At 45.7% G+C, this 13,310-nt stretch overlaps 2 protein-coding genes across 4 annotated transcripts; one reads left to right on the forward strand and one right to left on the reverse strand.

Moving 5' to 3' along the window:
- Positions 1-273: 273 nt before the first annotated feature.
- TFPI2 (tissue factor pathway inhibitor 2) lies at positions 274-6,044 on the reverse strand. 2 transcript variants are annotated; one of them, XM_027893238.1, is made up of 5 exons: positions 5,946-6,044; positions 5,664-5,843; positions 5,013-5,192; positions 3,596-3,769; positions 274-1,296 (listed from the first exon to the last, which is right to left on the reverse strand). In XM_027893238.1, the coding sequence occupies exons 1-5, from the start codon at positions 6,025-6,027 to the stop codon at positions 1,211-1,213; spliced, it is 702 nt and encodes a 233-aa protein (XP_027749039.1). In that variant the 5' UTR covers positions 6,028-6,044; the 3' UTR covers positions 274-1,210. The 2 variants fall into 2 exon arrangements, with proteins under 2 accessions (XP_027749039.1, XP_027749038.1); XM_027893237.1 differs by having other exon boundaries at positions 274-1,299; positions 5,946-6,042.
- A 3,430-nt stretch (positions 6,045-9,474) lies between these two features.
- LOC114062134 (guanine nucleotide-binding protein G(I)/G(S)/G(O) subunit gamma-11) lies at positions 9,475-13,189 on the forward strand. 2 transcript variants are annotated; one of them, XM_027893231.1, is made up of 3 exons: positions 9,475-9,620; positions 9,759-9,862; positions 12,750-13,189. In XM_027893231.1, exons 2-3 carry the CDS (start codon positions 9,767-9,769, stop codon positions 12,873-12,875), a joined length of 222 nt encoding a protein of 73 aa, XP_027749032.1. In that variant the 5' UTR covers positions 9,475-9,620; positions 9,759-9,766; the 3' UTR covers positions 12,876-13,189. The 2 variants fall into 2 exon arrangements, with proteins under 2 accessions (XP_027749032.1, XP_027749031.1); XM_027893230.1 differs by having other exon boundaries at positions 9,479-9,862.
- The last annotated feature ends 121 nt before the right edge of the window (positions 13,190-13,310 follow it).

Genomic DNA, 13,310 nt, shown 5'->3' on the forward strand with positions numbered 1-13,310 from the left:
GCTCTTTAGAGAGCCAGCTGAGCCACAAAAACTGCTGACATCTATGCAATTTATTGGCTTTCTTCAAATGAAAACCTCAGTATAAGGAAACAATTGAAGTGACAACTAAACCCTGCTAGAGTCATAATTAGCAAATAAGAGGTTCCATTACACATACTGATGGTTATAACTCATACAATGACAGAACAAACTCTCTTTTTCCAAAAAAAACCATTTTATTAACATTACTTACGGATTTATATTTAGAAAATATTGTAGGCAAAATAAATTGAAATTCAGACATGACTGAAATACAAAACATACAAGAATGTGCAATATCACCATAGGCATAATCTACCATAAGAAATAAAAGGGTGCCTTCAAAAGAGGGATTACACTTTTGCAGAAGCTTCTGCTGTTCTGCTCTAACAGCCACTGCATTAACACAAATATCAAGAGCCTCAGCAGATGTAATCAGTATAAAATCAGTACAAATACACTGATTTATGTCATACAACAATCTGAAGTGTAACTTAACAGAAATTTCAAATGCCATGAAAGGTAATAGCTACATTGTTATTTTAATACTCGACTAGCTTATTAGTTGACTTTGCAGTGTTTATCACTGTATCCCTATTCCCGATTCTCTCTTGTGAGATGAACTGGATTCAAGTTCATACTACTTCTTCTGTTATGAAGACTTCTGAAAACTTTGACCATGAATGTTAACTGTAAAAGACAGTCTATTTAAATGATAGTGCCAAACTGTGTAAAATGGCAGGGCAATAGATTTCTGATTGTACTTTTGAAAAGTTCCTTTTCTTTAGCAAGCAGAGGATGCAAAAAAAAAAAAAAAATCCATGGTAGACTGTTATTCTCTCCTCAGTTACTCTAAGAGACAATTGATTTTTCAAATTTTAATTGATTTGCAACACCTGTAATATTCTCCTAAGGCAGTAGTGACATTCCCCCATAAAAACATGGAAATCTAAACACCTGTCTTTGCCAAAGTATTACTGCAAAGACAAGAGAGCAGAAGAACCAAATCTAAGTTCATTCCTCTATTAAATACAGTTCTTTATAAAAAAGTAAGTTGGATACAAATGAGTTCTGAAAGACAGAACCATGTCAGTATAAAACTGTGTGGAAACTACCTTACAAAAGAAGAAAGTGGAATCAACAGAAGGTGTTTCAAACATCCAAGTACATATCAGCTTTAAAACTTCTGGTTTTACATCTGAGGTTTTTTGATCAGTTTTCTCATTATTCTTCTGCGATATACACTCATTGGTTTGTTGATTCTTGGTTTCTGAGTCCCTGCTAACAAAACAAAGGAGGAAGTTAAGGAAACAGCATGACAAAACTGTTACTACTCTTATTGTTTGCAGACGGTTTTTTTCATATTATGCTGTTCTAGGAGTTGTCCAATAACAAACAAAACAGAAACTGTAAAATGTGTTCTGCACACCCTATTCTCACACTGTAAGATCTCCAATGTGTTCACCTTCTGCTCTTTTCCTAAGCAGGCATCAAAGTCTTATCTAGCTGTCCTTATCTAGTGAAGCAGAACGAAACTAAATATACTGCTCAAAAAAAAAAAAAATCCAACAACCAAACCAAAAACCATATACAAATAAAAACCCCTAAACCATTACTACATTTCTCTAAACAGTGGGTTAAAGGCTAAAATATAACCCATGCTTATGGGAGATGAAAAGATGAAATTTGGGTTTCTGCACATAACTCAGAGAAGCTGCAGAGTGGCCTGAGTTAATTCCAGAAATGCTTACAAAGGATGCAGGAAATGTGTAAGTGCAGTTCAGAAAACATTTCTGACAGAAAATCTTTGTATTTTTGCTACTTATTTACTAGCAGCAGTTCTCAATCCTTTTGCTGTCACCCCAAAACATTTCTTTTCTTTTCCAATGTAAACCTTTTAAAATTAAATTAATCAGAAACCTTATCACTCAAAACACTACAGATTAATTTAGTAAGCAGTTGTATATTTGCACAGGGAAGGTCAACTGAATTCAACTTGAGACTCCAGAAGGTAACAAGAAAGATGCTGAGGAGGAAATCTTGGGAGTAGGAGAGGAGTGGCTTAAGTTGCCTGAATTATTTGCTTAATATTGCCGTGCACTGCCAAGCTACAGAAATTAATATGTACAGCAGTACGTTAATTAGCCCTAATTATGCCCTTAACTTTGGTCTTTGGCTGTACCAAGCCTTAATGAATTGTGAAATTCAGAAGATGGTGAAAAAGCTTGTAACTGATACTTGATGTTTGGCTATCCTGGTGCTTCAGTTACCAGACAGACAGCATTTCCCTAATTCTTTCTTCCACAAAAAAAAATTGCGGAAGAAAGAACAAGCAGGTGGATCTGGCTGGGCATGGGCAAGGACAGAGCATGGAAGTCAGATGCTGAAGAGGCAGTTTCCTTCCTCCTCTCTCTGTGCACACTCCAGACTGGAGCCTGGCCCTACCACTTCACAGGTAGTAATAGATGCAAATTAGATAATCACAAGCATCTCAGATAAACTTAGCATGCTATTAGAGACTCCCTTATAATACTACAATGGCAGAGACACACTCAGGCTTGTCAGCCACAGAAATATTACTGTCATGACTAACTGGAAAGCAATATTTTTATTTCTGAGGACAGTGCTTGGAGTGTAATCCTTGCCCCAGCCCTTGATTTCCAGAAGAATCATCTTCCAACTTAAGCCTTCTGACTACACATCTTCAGTGCTGAAGTACTCCACTCTCATGCATTTCATGTTTAAAACAAAGCTACTTTTTAGGTTTTTCTTTTTTCCAAAGGCAATGTACATGCTAGATACAGTTTTAAATTCTTTTCCCATTAGTATCAATTTTTAAAATACTGCGCTCTGTCTGCTTCCTGAGTATTCCAGGGAGCAACACACAATTATGCTTTTCTCTCTCTCATTTATTTTCATATCAAATTAATTAAACTAGGGTATTAAAACATGCAATAGCTGGTACGAACATATGACTGCAAGTAAAAGCGCAACTGTTTTGATTTACAAGCACAGCCAGTAGCTGGTTTAAATAAAACCATTAGGAAAAATCAATTATCATTCCAAGTCTTCCCCCCATGGCCACAGAAACAGTTTACTCAGCACAAGTGATGAGGCAGAAATCTTTAGTAATGGGAATAGGAAATGGGTGTTAACAGCAGGGAATCGAGGTAGGATGGTAACCTCTGAAAATACTAAGGGAAAAGGAGAGTTGATTTCACAACTCACATTAATCTTATTTTAAAAATATCCTGAATAAAAGGATATATTATTTATGTTCATACAAGTACTGGAAAGACTGATTTCTTGTGGGTTCCAATAAGTGGGCTTAGTCTTTTTATGTGTCCTTCTCTATACTTCATTCATATATCGTGTAACCACCTCACATTGCACTGATCTTGCCAGAAGGATTTAGCATTGCATTTTAATTTTCCCTGAATTTGAAAACATCAAGTCCAACATGCAAAAAGAATACCCTTGTAGCAAGCCGAGGCAAGCAAAAGAGCACTGTGAACTCTGATTGCTGTACAGGGATTGCTTTATCTGCTTGTGATTGACAAAATACAAAAAAACTTACCTTTTCTACAGACATTGTAGCAATCCATTTCAGTAACGAAGTTATTGGCATTTCCACCGCAGCCAGTGTATTTGAACTCCTTACATGATTTAGTCTTGGCATCATAGTAATAGCGAGGCACAGAGGAGGAACACAATCCTTCATCCTTTGGGCTATAGCACAGCAAGGGACCAGCTTGGGAAAAAAAAGGACGAAGAAAAACAAAAGAGCAAGGAAGAAAAATTATATAAATGTAATCCCTGCCCCTGGCTTCTTAAAATTTACCCTGCAATAAATTTTGTGTCTAAACTGCTCTTTTTCCCCAGTGAATTGACATGATTATTACCAGTGATTTCAGAGACTTACTGTATCTATTTCCTGTGAGATGTGAATTTGAAAAAGCAACAGACCACCCCAGAAAACAGAATTATTATCCCACGAGTGAAATTCATCAGTTTTCCTCATTTGTGGTACCATGCATATGATGGCTGAGATATTTACATAGTCTTATTCCCTGTATATAGGAATATAACAATAATTTCAGTGAAATAACCTCTGTAGAGAAAATAAAGGCACTATTTTGTTATGATTTTGCCAGCAAATTCTGTATGCTTTCAGCAAAAAATACAAATTCCACTTTTCTCAAAAGAATAATTTTTTATTTTGCCTCAACAGAATTTTACTTTTCCTGCTGTAAACCTTTTATCAGCTCACTGGACCTGTAACAGAGAAATTAAAAATAATTCCCCATTCACCTGAGAAAATGCTGACAGTCTGTCATCAGCCACAGAAAACTGTCATCAAACATTAATAAAGGTTAAGCAGTGACAGCTTTGATACATTCTGGTAGATCCCTCTTCTTCAAAGATCCTATCTTGCACTGGACATTAACCTGGTGGTCATGGCAATGCTTAGCTACAGTGACCCACTCATAGTTATGACCTTTCTTATTTAAAGCTCATGTGGAGAGACAGTGAAGAATCACATCAGGCAAAACTTCTATCAGAATCTGAGCTGTTGAGTGCCAACACCATCTCTCCTAACACCATCTCAGGCCTGACTTTTAGAAAGGTATTTCTGCTTTATATTACAGTATCACTGCCCTGAACATGACTGCCACAACGTCTGACACATCTGCCTCAACACAGATCTCCGACCCTGTTATTTCCCCTCAGCTAGCGCTGTACCTTGACTCTAAAAGTCAAGAAATTGGTTGCATTTAGCCATGGCAGTATTTAGGCCACAGCGTTTTTGCTCTTTCAGTAACAGCTGAGACAAGTAACACATTAAAATTAATGTGGGCAATATAAACAACTACTTCACAGAAGTCTTCAAAAATACCACTGTATGGGTATCCAGAGGAAAATATCAAATAAAGTATCACCTTCATATCACTTTTAAACCATCTATTTTATTAAAAATTTGGAACAACCATTACTTCTTTCTGGCAGACAGTGGTCCACACAAGACTGCAAATCTCTGAAGTTATTGCCATTTCCATAACAGCCACCGTAGATGAATTCCTCACACCTCATTGAGCTCAAGTTAAAGGCGTATCTTCTTAGATGACTCCTGCAAGGTCCTCCATCAGCCTCCAGCCGGCATAATTTGGGCACTTCTGCAATAGAAATAATTTCATCATCTGTAAAAACAACTCTTCATTCTTCACAGACAGAACAACATGGCAGTGTAGGCAAAATATTGTTACTCCAGTTACAAGCAAGTCCCGGCTTGTTCCACCTGCAGTGGGGTAAGGTTTACAGGAGGAATCTGATGCATTGATTAGCCAGTGGGCACAATATTAAATTACATTAATAGGTAAATTCCACATGTCATCTCTGAGACAACTCATTCTGGTTTCCCTGCCTAAAATTGATATCAGCAAGAAGCAGCAACAAGCAGGAGGGACAGCACTTGAACTCCATGATCTTAAAGGTCTTTTCTAACATTAACAATTCTACGACTCTGATACGCCAGGTGGGCTCAAAGCATCCCGCAAGCTGTGCAGCCTCCCCGGTGCCCCTGCAGGTCCCCTCTAGCCCCCTGCCACCCTGGGGCGCTCTGGGGCACTGCCGGTCCCTGGACTCACTCTTGATGGTCCAGCAGTTTTTCTCGCAGTCATCGAAGGTGAGGAAGTTGTTGGCGTTGCCGTAGCAGCCCCCGTAGGTGAACTCCTGGCAGCTCTGCGTGTGCCTATCGTAGTACCAGCGGGGCACCAGGGCGCGGCAGGGGCCGTCGTCGGGGGGCAGGAGGCAGGCGCGCTCCTTCTCTGCGGGAGACACCAGCGACGGGCTCAGGCCACTGCCGGCACAGGCGGCCCCAGCCCCCCCCACGAAGCCCCCGCGGGGTCCCGCCGAGCGCCCGCTCCTACCTGTGAGTGAGCGCTGTGCCAGGGCGGCGCAGGCCAGCGGCAGCAGCAGCGCGGGCAGCGGCAGGCGGCGGCCCGTGTCCATGGCGCGGCGGGCGGGCGGGCGGCAGCGAGATCCCGGCAGCGAGCAGCGCTGGACGGCCCGACGGCAGCGCTTTATATGCACCCAGGCGACTTCCCCGAGCCGCCTCCCTCCTTGCGCGTGTGGTGGGAGGGGAAGGGCTGATTCAGCGGGGCAGGAGGTCCCCGCTGACCCGGCCGCCACCTGGGCGCGGCAGCTCCGCGCCTGCGTGTGCCCGGGGGGCGCGGGCAGCCCCCCTGCCCCGCCGCCGTCGGGGGGAGCGGCGGGATCAGGCGGGGGGCGTTGCCGGGGCTGGCTGCACGTCGGGCTGCACCGCCCATGGTGGAGGGGCTCCCGCTGCGGGGAGCTGGCTGGAGTCCCCGGCGGTCCCGTCCACGTCCCCCGCCCCCATCACATTACGGGATGATGCTCAAAGAGCATTTCCTGTTAATCACGGCGAAATCCGTGACGGGTCAATTAACCAAAACCTTCTCTCTCTACCCGCCCAGTCGCCGTCGCCCCCCTGAGGCCGCTCTCGATTCGGAGGCTCCAGGTAGAGGGCGGTGGGACGCCGAAAATCAAACGCTGAGCCTGCTGCACGTCCTGATACAGCCGGATCAAGTACAGGCTGCCTAGCGAGTGCCACTGAAGCAAACGCGCGTAATTAGTTTAATACCGTTGTGTAAAACGCTGATGAATTTGAGAAAACCGAGGCATCGTCAAAAGGGCTTGGACTCTGGAAAAACCCACGGGGATGAATGGATGACACCTCTGGCCAGTGCAAAGAGATGGATTTCAGGAAATATCATGACTTGGCTTATTCTGCAGATTTTAACCCCATCAGGCAATGGGGTGTGATCAGGGGAAGAAAGGGATGAGCAGCGAACAGCATACTTTTCCGTCTCTAATCTGTTAGAGACATTACATTAATTAGTGTTTACTCCAGATAGAATCCAGTAAGAGAGATAAGAGTGGCTGCAAATTAGGCGTGCTTTCCATAGATAACAACGAAATAATCTGATCTCCTATTGTTCTTCTCTGCTCCCTTTACAGCAACGGCGTTGGCCCCAGCCCTGCAGGCCGGTGCTGCCGTCGATGGGGTTGAGATACAGAGCCCTGGAAATCTGTGGCCTGCAGGAAAGAAGCAGAGTCAGTAGGGGCTGTAAGAAGGGGGAACTTCATAGCACCGTGATTATTTCAGGAGCTGACTTTCTCTCCATGACTTCTCTGCTTTTCTTATACCATGGAGGATTACAACCTAGTTTTCTGATATAATTTTATTTTTCTTAAAGGCAAGAAAGAAGCAAATTTAATTCCTACCCCACCTACATGTCTTCTGAAAGGATATGAATGGCACCTCTTCCTCTTCTTTTACAGAACTACTCCTTTCTTTTAGGATCTGTAGTTGCCAAAGGATAAGTGGGTGCTTTAGTGACAACAAAATAAACCCTTGTACAGTTTGAGTCATCACCATGGGACACATCTGCCATGCTTTAGAATTTTATAGCTACAACTGTTACTAACAGGTGTCATCATTTTTAGGGATTTTGTTCAGCTTATTAGGCAGAGCAATTATATTAAAGTTTATGTCCCTTTGATAAGAAAGAACAAACAAATAAAAAAACAACGTACACTTTTTATTCCCAGAAGAAAGCAAAAAGTCATCTTTCTAATACTGGAAACTCTCGAGTGATTCTAATATGATGTTCTTTAATATGATGTCCTAGACTGATGTGCTTTGGTTTTCATCATAATTTTTTCAATTGCAAACGAAGTAATTGAAATACCGTTTTAAACAATAGCAGCAAAGTAAGTACTATATTCAAATACCATTTACCATATTTTCCATTTCCTCTGTGCACACACACATACCAATCAAAGTGTGAGCTAAAGCCACCTATCCATCAGTGCTGCTTTTCAGCTTCTCCTTTGCTATAACTCAGATTAGGTAAAAACCTGTAAAAATACATGAAATACAGTAAAAGCTAACACAGCAAGTGATAGAAAGTCCATTACTGACTGCCATCAACAGAGCTAGTCAAGTCAGCAAACAACTCTCTGGAGGCTTTCCATTACAGAGCTGTGGATACCAAGTTCTTCCCACCCTAACTGTGTTCATGGTGTGCCAGAACCCACCCTCACCTCACTTCCACACCTTTGCCCACCACAGCACATGCTCTCTGCCTCTCCGCACTGCAATGCTTCTGCTCCTGCAACAGCCCTGGCCCCTCTAAGACTCTGGCTGGCCAGCTCCTTCCTCCTGTTTTGACTGGCCCAGGACCAGCAGCTGGTAGAGTCTGGAGATGCAGCTGTCAGTGTAGATTATGGGAGTGTAAAAATTGCGTATCAACAGCTGGGAACAGGGAGATAATAGTCAGAAGGAGAAAAACTGATTTTAGTGAACTGGCTGAAATAAAAGGAATATAGACCCCAAGAGCACTACAGGAGGAGCACTGGAGAAGAAAGATGTAAATCTTACATACTGCTGACAGCTGCTTACATCTGGTGAGTGGGGAGAGGAGGAGAAATGAGTATATTTAATAGGAAAAAAGAGGTGGAAAGAGGGAAGGGTGATTGCCTATATGGACCTTTGAATTGCTAGATAACAGAGGGCCTACAAGCCCATTTTAATGGCCTGCAGCTATGTTCTGTCTGAAAGGTCCTGAATTCTGTATCCAGTGGTATTGTAGAAAAGCAGCTGCTAGGATGAGAGATGCTAGGGGCTGTACAAATTGGCAGGGAGGGATCACCCTGTTCTACAGAGCATAGTGCTCTATTTGGTATCTAGACCTCAAAGCTGTATGCAACCACAGGTGAAGAGTTTCCTAGCTCCTTTTTGTGTCCTCTGAAACCATCACTTCTCTTATGTGGAGCACTCCACCCTTGACACCTCTCATAACTGCATGATTCCAGAGCCCCTTGGTGCAAGCCAGGCACAGGAACTCATGCAGAGCTATAATTCTGCTTTGTAGACACACTTATCAACAAAAGTTGTTGTGTCTGGCATTGATGGGCTGGCTGCCTGTTGGGGCATTTAATATGAGAGTGACTCTGTTCCCTCTTTACCATTTCAGTCCAGTCTCTTCGTGGTAGTAATGTACAAGTATCGAGGAATGTGCCCATGCAAACCACCTGCTTCTACCTTAGCTGCTGGGCAGAGGAACACAAAACCAAAGGATGCTGGTGGCACGGAGAAGCATGAAGCATTGCAATGGTCGTGAGGTGGAAGAGGAGAAGGAGGTGTTGGGGAGAAAAATTTCACAGCTGGGCCAAAATCCCATCGACCTCGCTGCGTTTGCCCCGTAGCAGTGGTGAAGAGGGAGAGGCCGGAGAGGTCAGCACAGCAGGGTCCTCCAGCTCCTGCAGCCAGTGCGGCGGCGAGACCGAACGCATTGGTCTGGGGCCGCTCCGGGACGGCCGGACCTCCCTATGCAGGCAGGGCCCGTGTCAACGCCCCGGCGCCCCGGCAGCGGGGCCGGACCGGACGGCGGGCTCTAATCCGGTTAGGGGGGATTAGCATGGAGGTTTAAAGGCCGGAGCGGCGCGGAAAACGGGTGCGGGCGCGCCGGAGAGGAAGCGGTCGCCGCCGATCAGCGGGGCAACTCGGCCGGCAGTGTTAGTGAACCCGGGGGCGGGCCGGGGGCGGCCGTCCCACCGCCCCACCGCTCCGCCACCGCCCGGGGGCTCCGGCCCCGGCGCCCTTGCTGCCCAGACGTAACCTTTTGTCGTCCCTCCCTCTCTGCGCTCTTTGACAGTGTAGACGATGCCAGCCATCAACATCGAGGACCTGAGCGAGAAGGACAAACTGAAAATGGAAGTGGAGCAGCTCCGGAAAGAAGTGAAGCTGGAGAGGCAGCCGGTGAGCGGGCGCAGAGAAAGGACTCCCAAGATGCCTGGCCGCCGGGGCTGGGGCTGGGGCTGAGGCGGGGAGCAGTCCGTTCGTCCCCGGACGGAGGTGCAGGGGCTCATGTGGCGGCCGGGGGCACGTCGGGCGGGCGGCGGGGCCGGGGAAGGCGAGGCTGTGGGAGCCGCTCCTCTGGACAGCCGTGACTGTTTCGGGACGGCCGCGGTTTGCACCGACGGCTCCAGCCACCCGCTTTGGATCAGGGGCCGGGGACAGCTCTGTCGACATAGCACCGCTAATACCACGTCGGTCCTTCCCGGGGGTGACCGCGAGAGAAGGCGCCGGGAGAGGCTGGCGTGGGCGCGCCGGCCTCGGCTCTTCCCCGTGCGTTTGGCACCCCTTGGCTTCCTCCTCCCCGCGAGTCCCTGGAGCTCAAGGCCAGCACAAGGCAGCCTTGCCAGGCGAGGGAGGAGCACGTCGCCTTGTGTTCCTCTCCTCTGTAGACAGAATGCGCTGGGACCTGTCGGTGCCAGGAGATGGGTGCTGTGCGGCGGGAAGCCCTGCCGCGGCACCGCTCCCTGCCCCGGCCCGCTCCCCGCTTCCCTCTTCCTGTGCTGTGCAGTTCCCGGGCGGAGGGCAGGAGCCAAAGGGCTGCTGGTGCGGAGCCGTGACCCACCAAGCCTTGTCCCGTAGAAAAGCTGAACTTTTAGACATTTACACTGATTGCTTCTTTCCAAAGGTGAAGTACTTTCCAGTTAAATGTTTGTGGTTTTCTACATTTTCTATAAATGAAAAACGTGCAGAAGTGGTCTTGCTCTGAAACATATATATTTTTTTTTCTTATTCTACACGCCAGCAGAAGCAAACTACACTTAAATAAACACTTCTAGTTAGGACTAAAAATACATTTATATGTGGTAATCAGTGGCATTAGTCACACTAATTACATTGCAGGTCTAGGTGTTTAGCCCAGAAAATAAGAACGCCAGAGTTACATTTTAGCTGTGAGTTAGGTATTAGTGATTGTGGGTGTTACGGTATAGTCTAAAGCTTCAGCAATATTGAGGGCTTGACAGTGAACTACTATAGATAGCAGTATCATCCCTCAGAGAGTTCCCAAGCAACTGAAATATACTCTGCAGGAGCTCAAGGTTTAATAATAATAATAATAATAACAACAATAATAACAATAATAATAATAGTCTACATTTTCGAAATAAACCAAAAGCCTGATCACTTTAGGGAAACAGATATTTTCAATTCACCTGTAGTAAAGCACAGACAGCATGCTCAATTTTACCAGTGCATTGTAACAGAAGTTTCACTGTGAGAATGAAACCTGTGTTGTAGTCATCACAGTCCCCTGGTACGTGTATGGATGTTACAGGGACAGGGAAATGCAGAAGCCACACTTCTGCATACTTCTTGTTACCAAAAGTATAAACTTTAGCCAAAGTTTTCTTGACCCCTTCCTATACCTTAACAAAAACGAAGTGCCCTTTTGAATAATTTTTTGAATGAATAAAAATGTTCGAGCGTGTCTTTAAGCAGGCTTTTTTTTTTTTTTTTCTTATAAGTGATAATGATCCTGGTAATACTGACTGAAGTAAAACAAATCCTGGTCCTGCATAGACTTTGGAGCACAACTTTACTATGGTATAAGGTGCCCCAATTTGAATGAACAGCGTTTGCAAGGCACAGAAGAGTAAGACATGCAATGGCATTTGTAGATCAAAAGGTAGCTAAATTTTATTTTATGCGTTGTTTAACTGGCAATTAAGTCTATTCTTTCTGATGGCTTAAAGCTTAATTCTGCACAGGTCATGCATTCTCTATTGTCTGTAATACAGCAGTTAAATTCATCGGTTGTCTTGTTGTACTTCTACCTATGAAGTAAAATGTAATTAACAAAGATGGCAAGGGGCCTTAAATTAGAAATATTAATCATCTAGTGGCCTGGCCAACAGCTGTTTTCTGCTGCTGACGATGCACAGCTGTGCCGCTGCAGGGACTGTGGGTAGAAAGGGAGGAGATGGGGACGGAGCAAGAGTGCATCCTCAGGCATGTCAGGTATTCGAGCATCTAAGGAGAGTTTCTGCTGACACAGGGAAAGGAAGCAAGAGGGGTGTGTGGATAAGGAGCCTCTGAAGCTCCTGAGGTTCACTTGTGCACTCTCAGACTCCCCAGATACTTTCACTGCATGTTCTCTTGTCTCAGTGAACAAAAACTAAACACATTTCTTCTCTATGGACAGGTTCTGTGCAGGCTTACCTACATCAGTGCTAGTTTGCTATGAATCCCATGCAATGTTATGTGTATTGTGTTCTCTTATAACACAATAGGCTGTTCCATTAACTGTTGCTCAAAATAACCCCGGGTAACCTGTAAGTATATTGTCTTTCCCAGTCAGGTCGTTACTCTCATTCAAGATGCATCACTGCAATAGTAGAACCATAAAGTAAGGATTTCTATTACCATTGAAAAAGCACTGCTGAATGTTTTGTCTGGGAAAAACATGTAAAGCCATAAACGCTTTAAAGCTGAGTTGAAAGTTACTGACCCTGAAACCATTGACCGTAAGTCATGCCGCTGCTGAGGGAGACTGTGATCTGCAGCTTAATAAAACTACGTTGTCTAAGAAGAATGCAAGTTTAACTATGCAGCAGCTGCTGTTACAAGTGGCATATACATTCCCAGAGATACTCACATGTTCTGTGAATATCAGGCTAGAAAAAAGAGGAAGGAAGCTGAGTCTGCACGTGCTGTGCTTGCTCTGTGGTCAGATATTTTACGCTTGGCGGGAAGGCAAATGAGAAAGAAGGAAGTGAATTCACGGGTTTCCTCCTCTGATGTTCATTAGCTTCGATCATAACGCTGCTTCCTCTCTGTCCTTTCCCTCGAGGTGTCCAAGTGCTCCGAAGAGATCAAGAACTACATCGAGGAGCGGTCTGGCGAGGACCCGCTGGTGAAGGGGGTTCCCGAGGACAAGAATCCCTTCAAGGAGAAGGGAGGCTGTGTCATCGCGTAGAAGAACGGCCCCCGCGCCTGCCCCCGGAGCAGACACTGCTCCTATACCCCTACGGATTCACTAGCGTGTCCCTACCGCCACCGGTCCGTGTTGAACGAGCGCAGGAGCGGATTTCTTGTTATTTTCTATTTCTCCTTACAAAAATACAGAAACCCACCCGAAAGCTGCCGAGACCCGCGCGGGCCGCTCGGCAGGGCTGGCTGTGCCCCGCTCCCCGGCGGGGCCGGCTCCTGTCGCTGCGCGGGGCCCTTTCGCCACCCGCTTGTCGGTCGCTTCATGGCTATTCGTTGGCATTAAAGAAAACCTGTCCGTAACCCGAGAGCTACCGTGGCTTGCTGCGGGGGAAGAGAGGAGCGGGTGGAGGGAGGGGACGCGACGGGGCGGGGCGGGGGCTGCCAGGGTGACCCGGGCCAGCTGCTCGGGCACGGCGGCTGC

This window comes from Empidonax traillii, unplaced genomic scaffold (genome assembly GCF_003031625.1).
Source record: "Empidonax traillii isolate 1590-97213 ecotype Southwest subspecies unplaced genomic scaffold, ASM303162v1 scaffold384:size1533304, whole genome shotgun sequence".
In the NCBI taxonomy this organism is placed as follows: Eukaryota; Metazoa; Chordata; class Aves; order Passeriformes; family Tyrannidae; genus Empidonax; species Empidonax traillii.

Bases quoted from the DNA above. Each gene is read 5' to 3' on its own strand.
- TFPI2 (XM_027893237.1), bottom strand. From the start codon at position 6,027: ATGGACACGGGCCGCCGCCTGCCGCTGCCCGCGCTGCTGCTGCCGCTG. The intron at 5,193-5,663 runs GTGAGTCCAGGG...TTTCTATTGCAG, and splicing joins AAACTGCTGGACCATCAAGA to AAGTGCCCAAATTATGCCGG. The intron at 3,770-5,012 runs GTAATGGTTGTT...TTTTTTCCCAAG, and splicing joins CCACTGTCTGCCAGAAAGAA to CTGGTCCCTTGCTGTGCTAT.
- LOC114062134 (XM_027893231.1), top strand. From the start codon at position 9,767: ATGCCAGCCATCAACATCGAGGACCTGAGCGAGAAGGACAAACTGAAA. The intron at 9,863-12,749 runs GTGAGCGGGCGC...CTTTCCCTCGAG, and splicing joins TGAAGCTGGAGAGGCAGCCG to GTGTCCAAGTGCTCCGAAGA.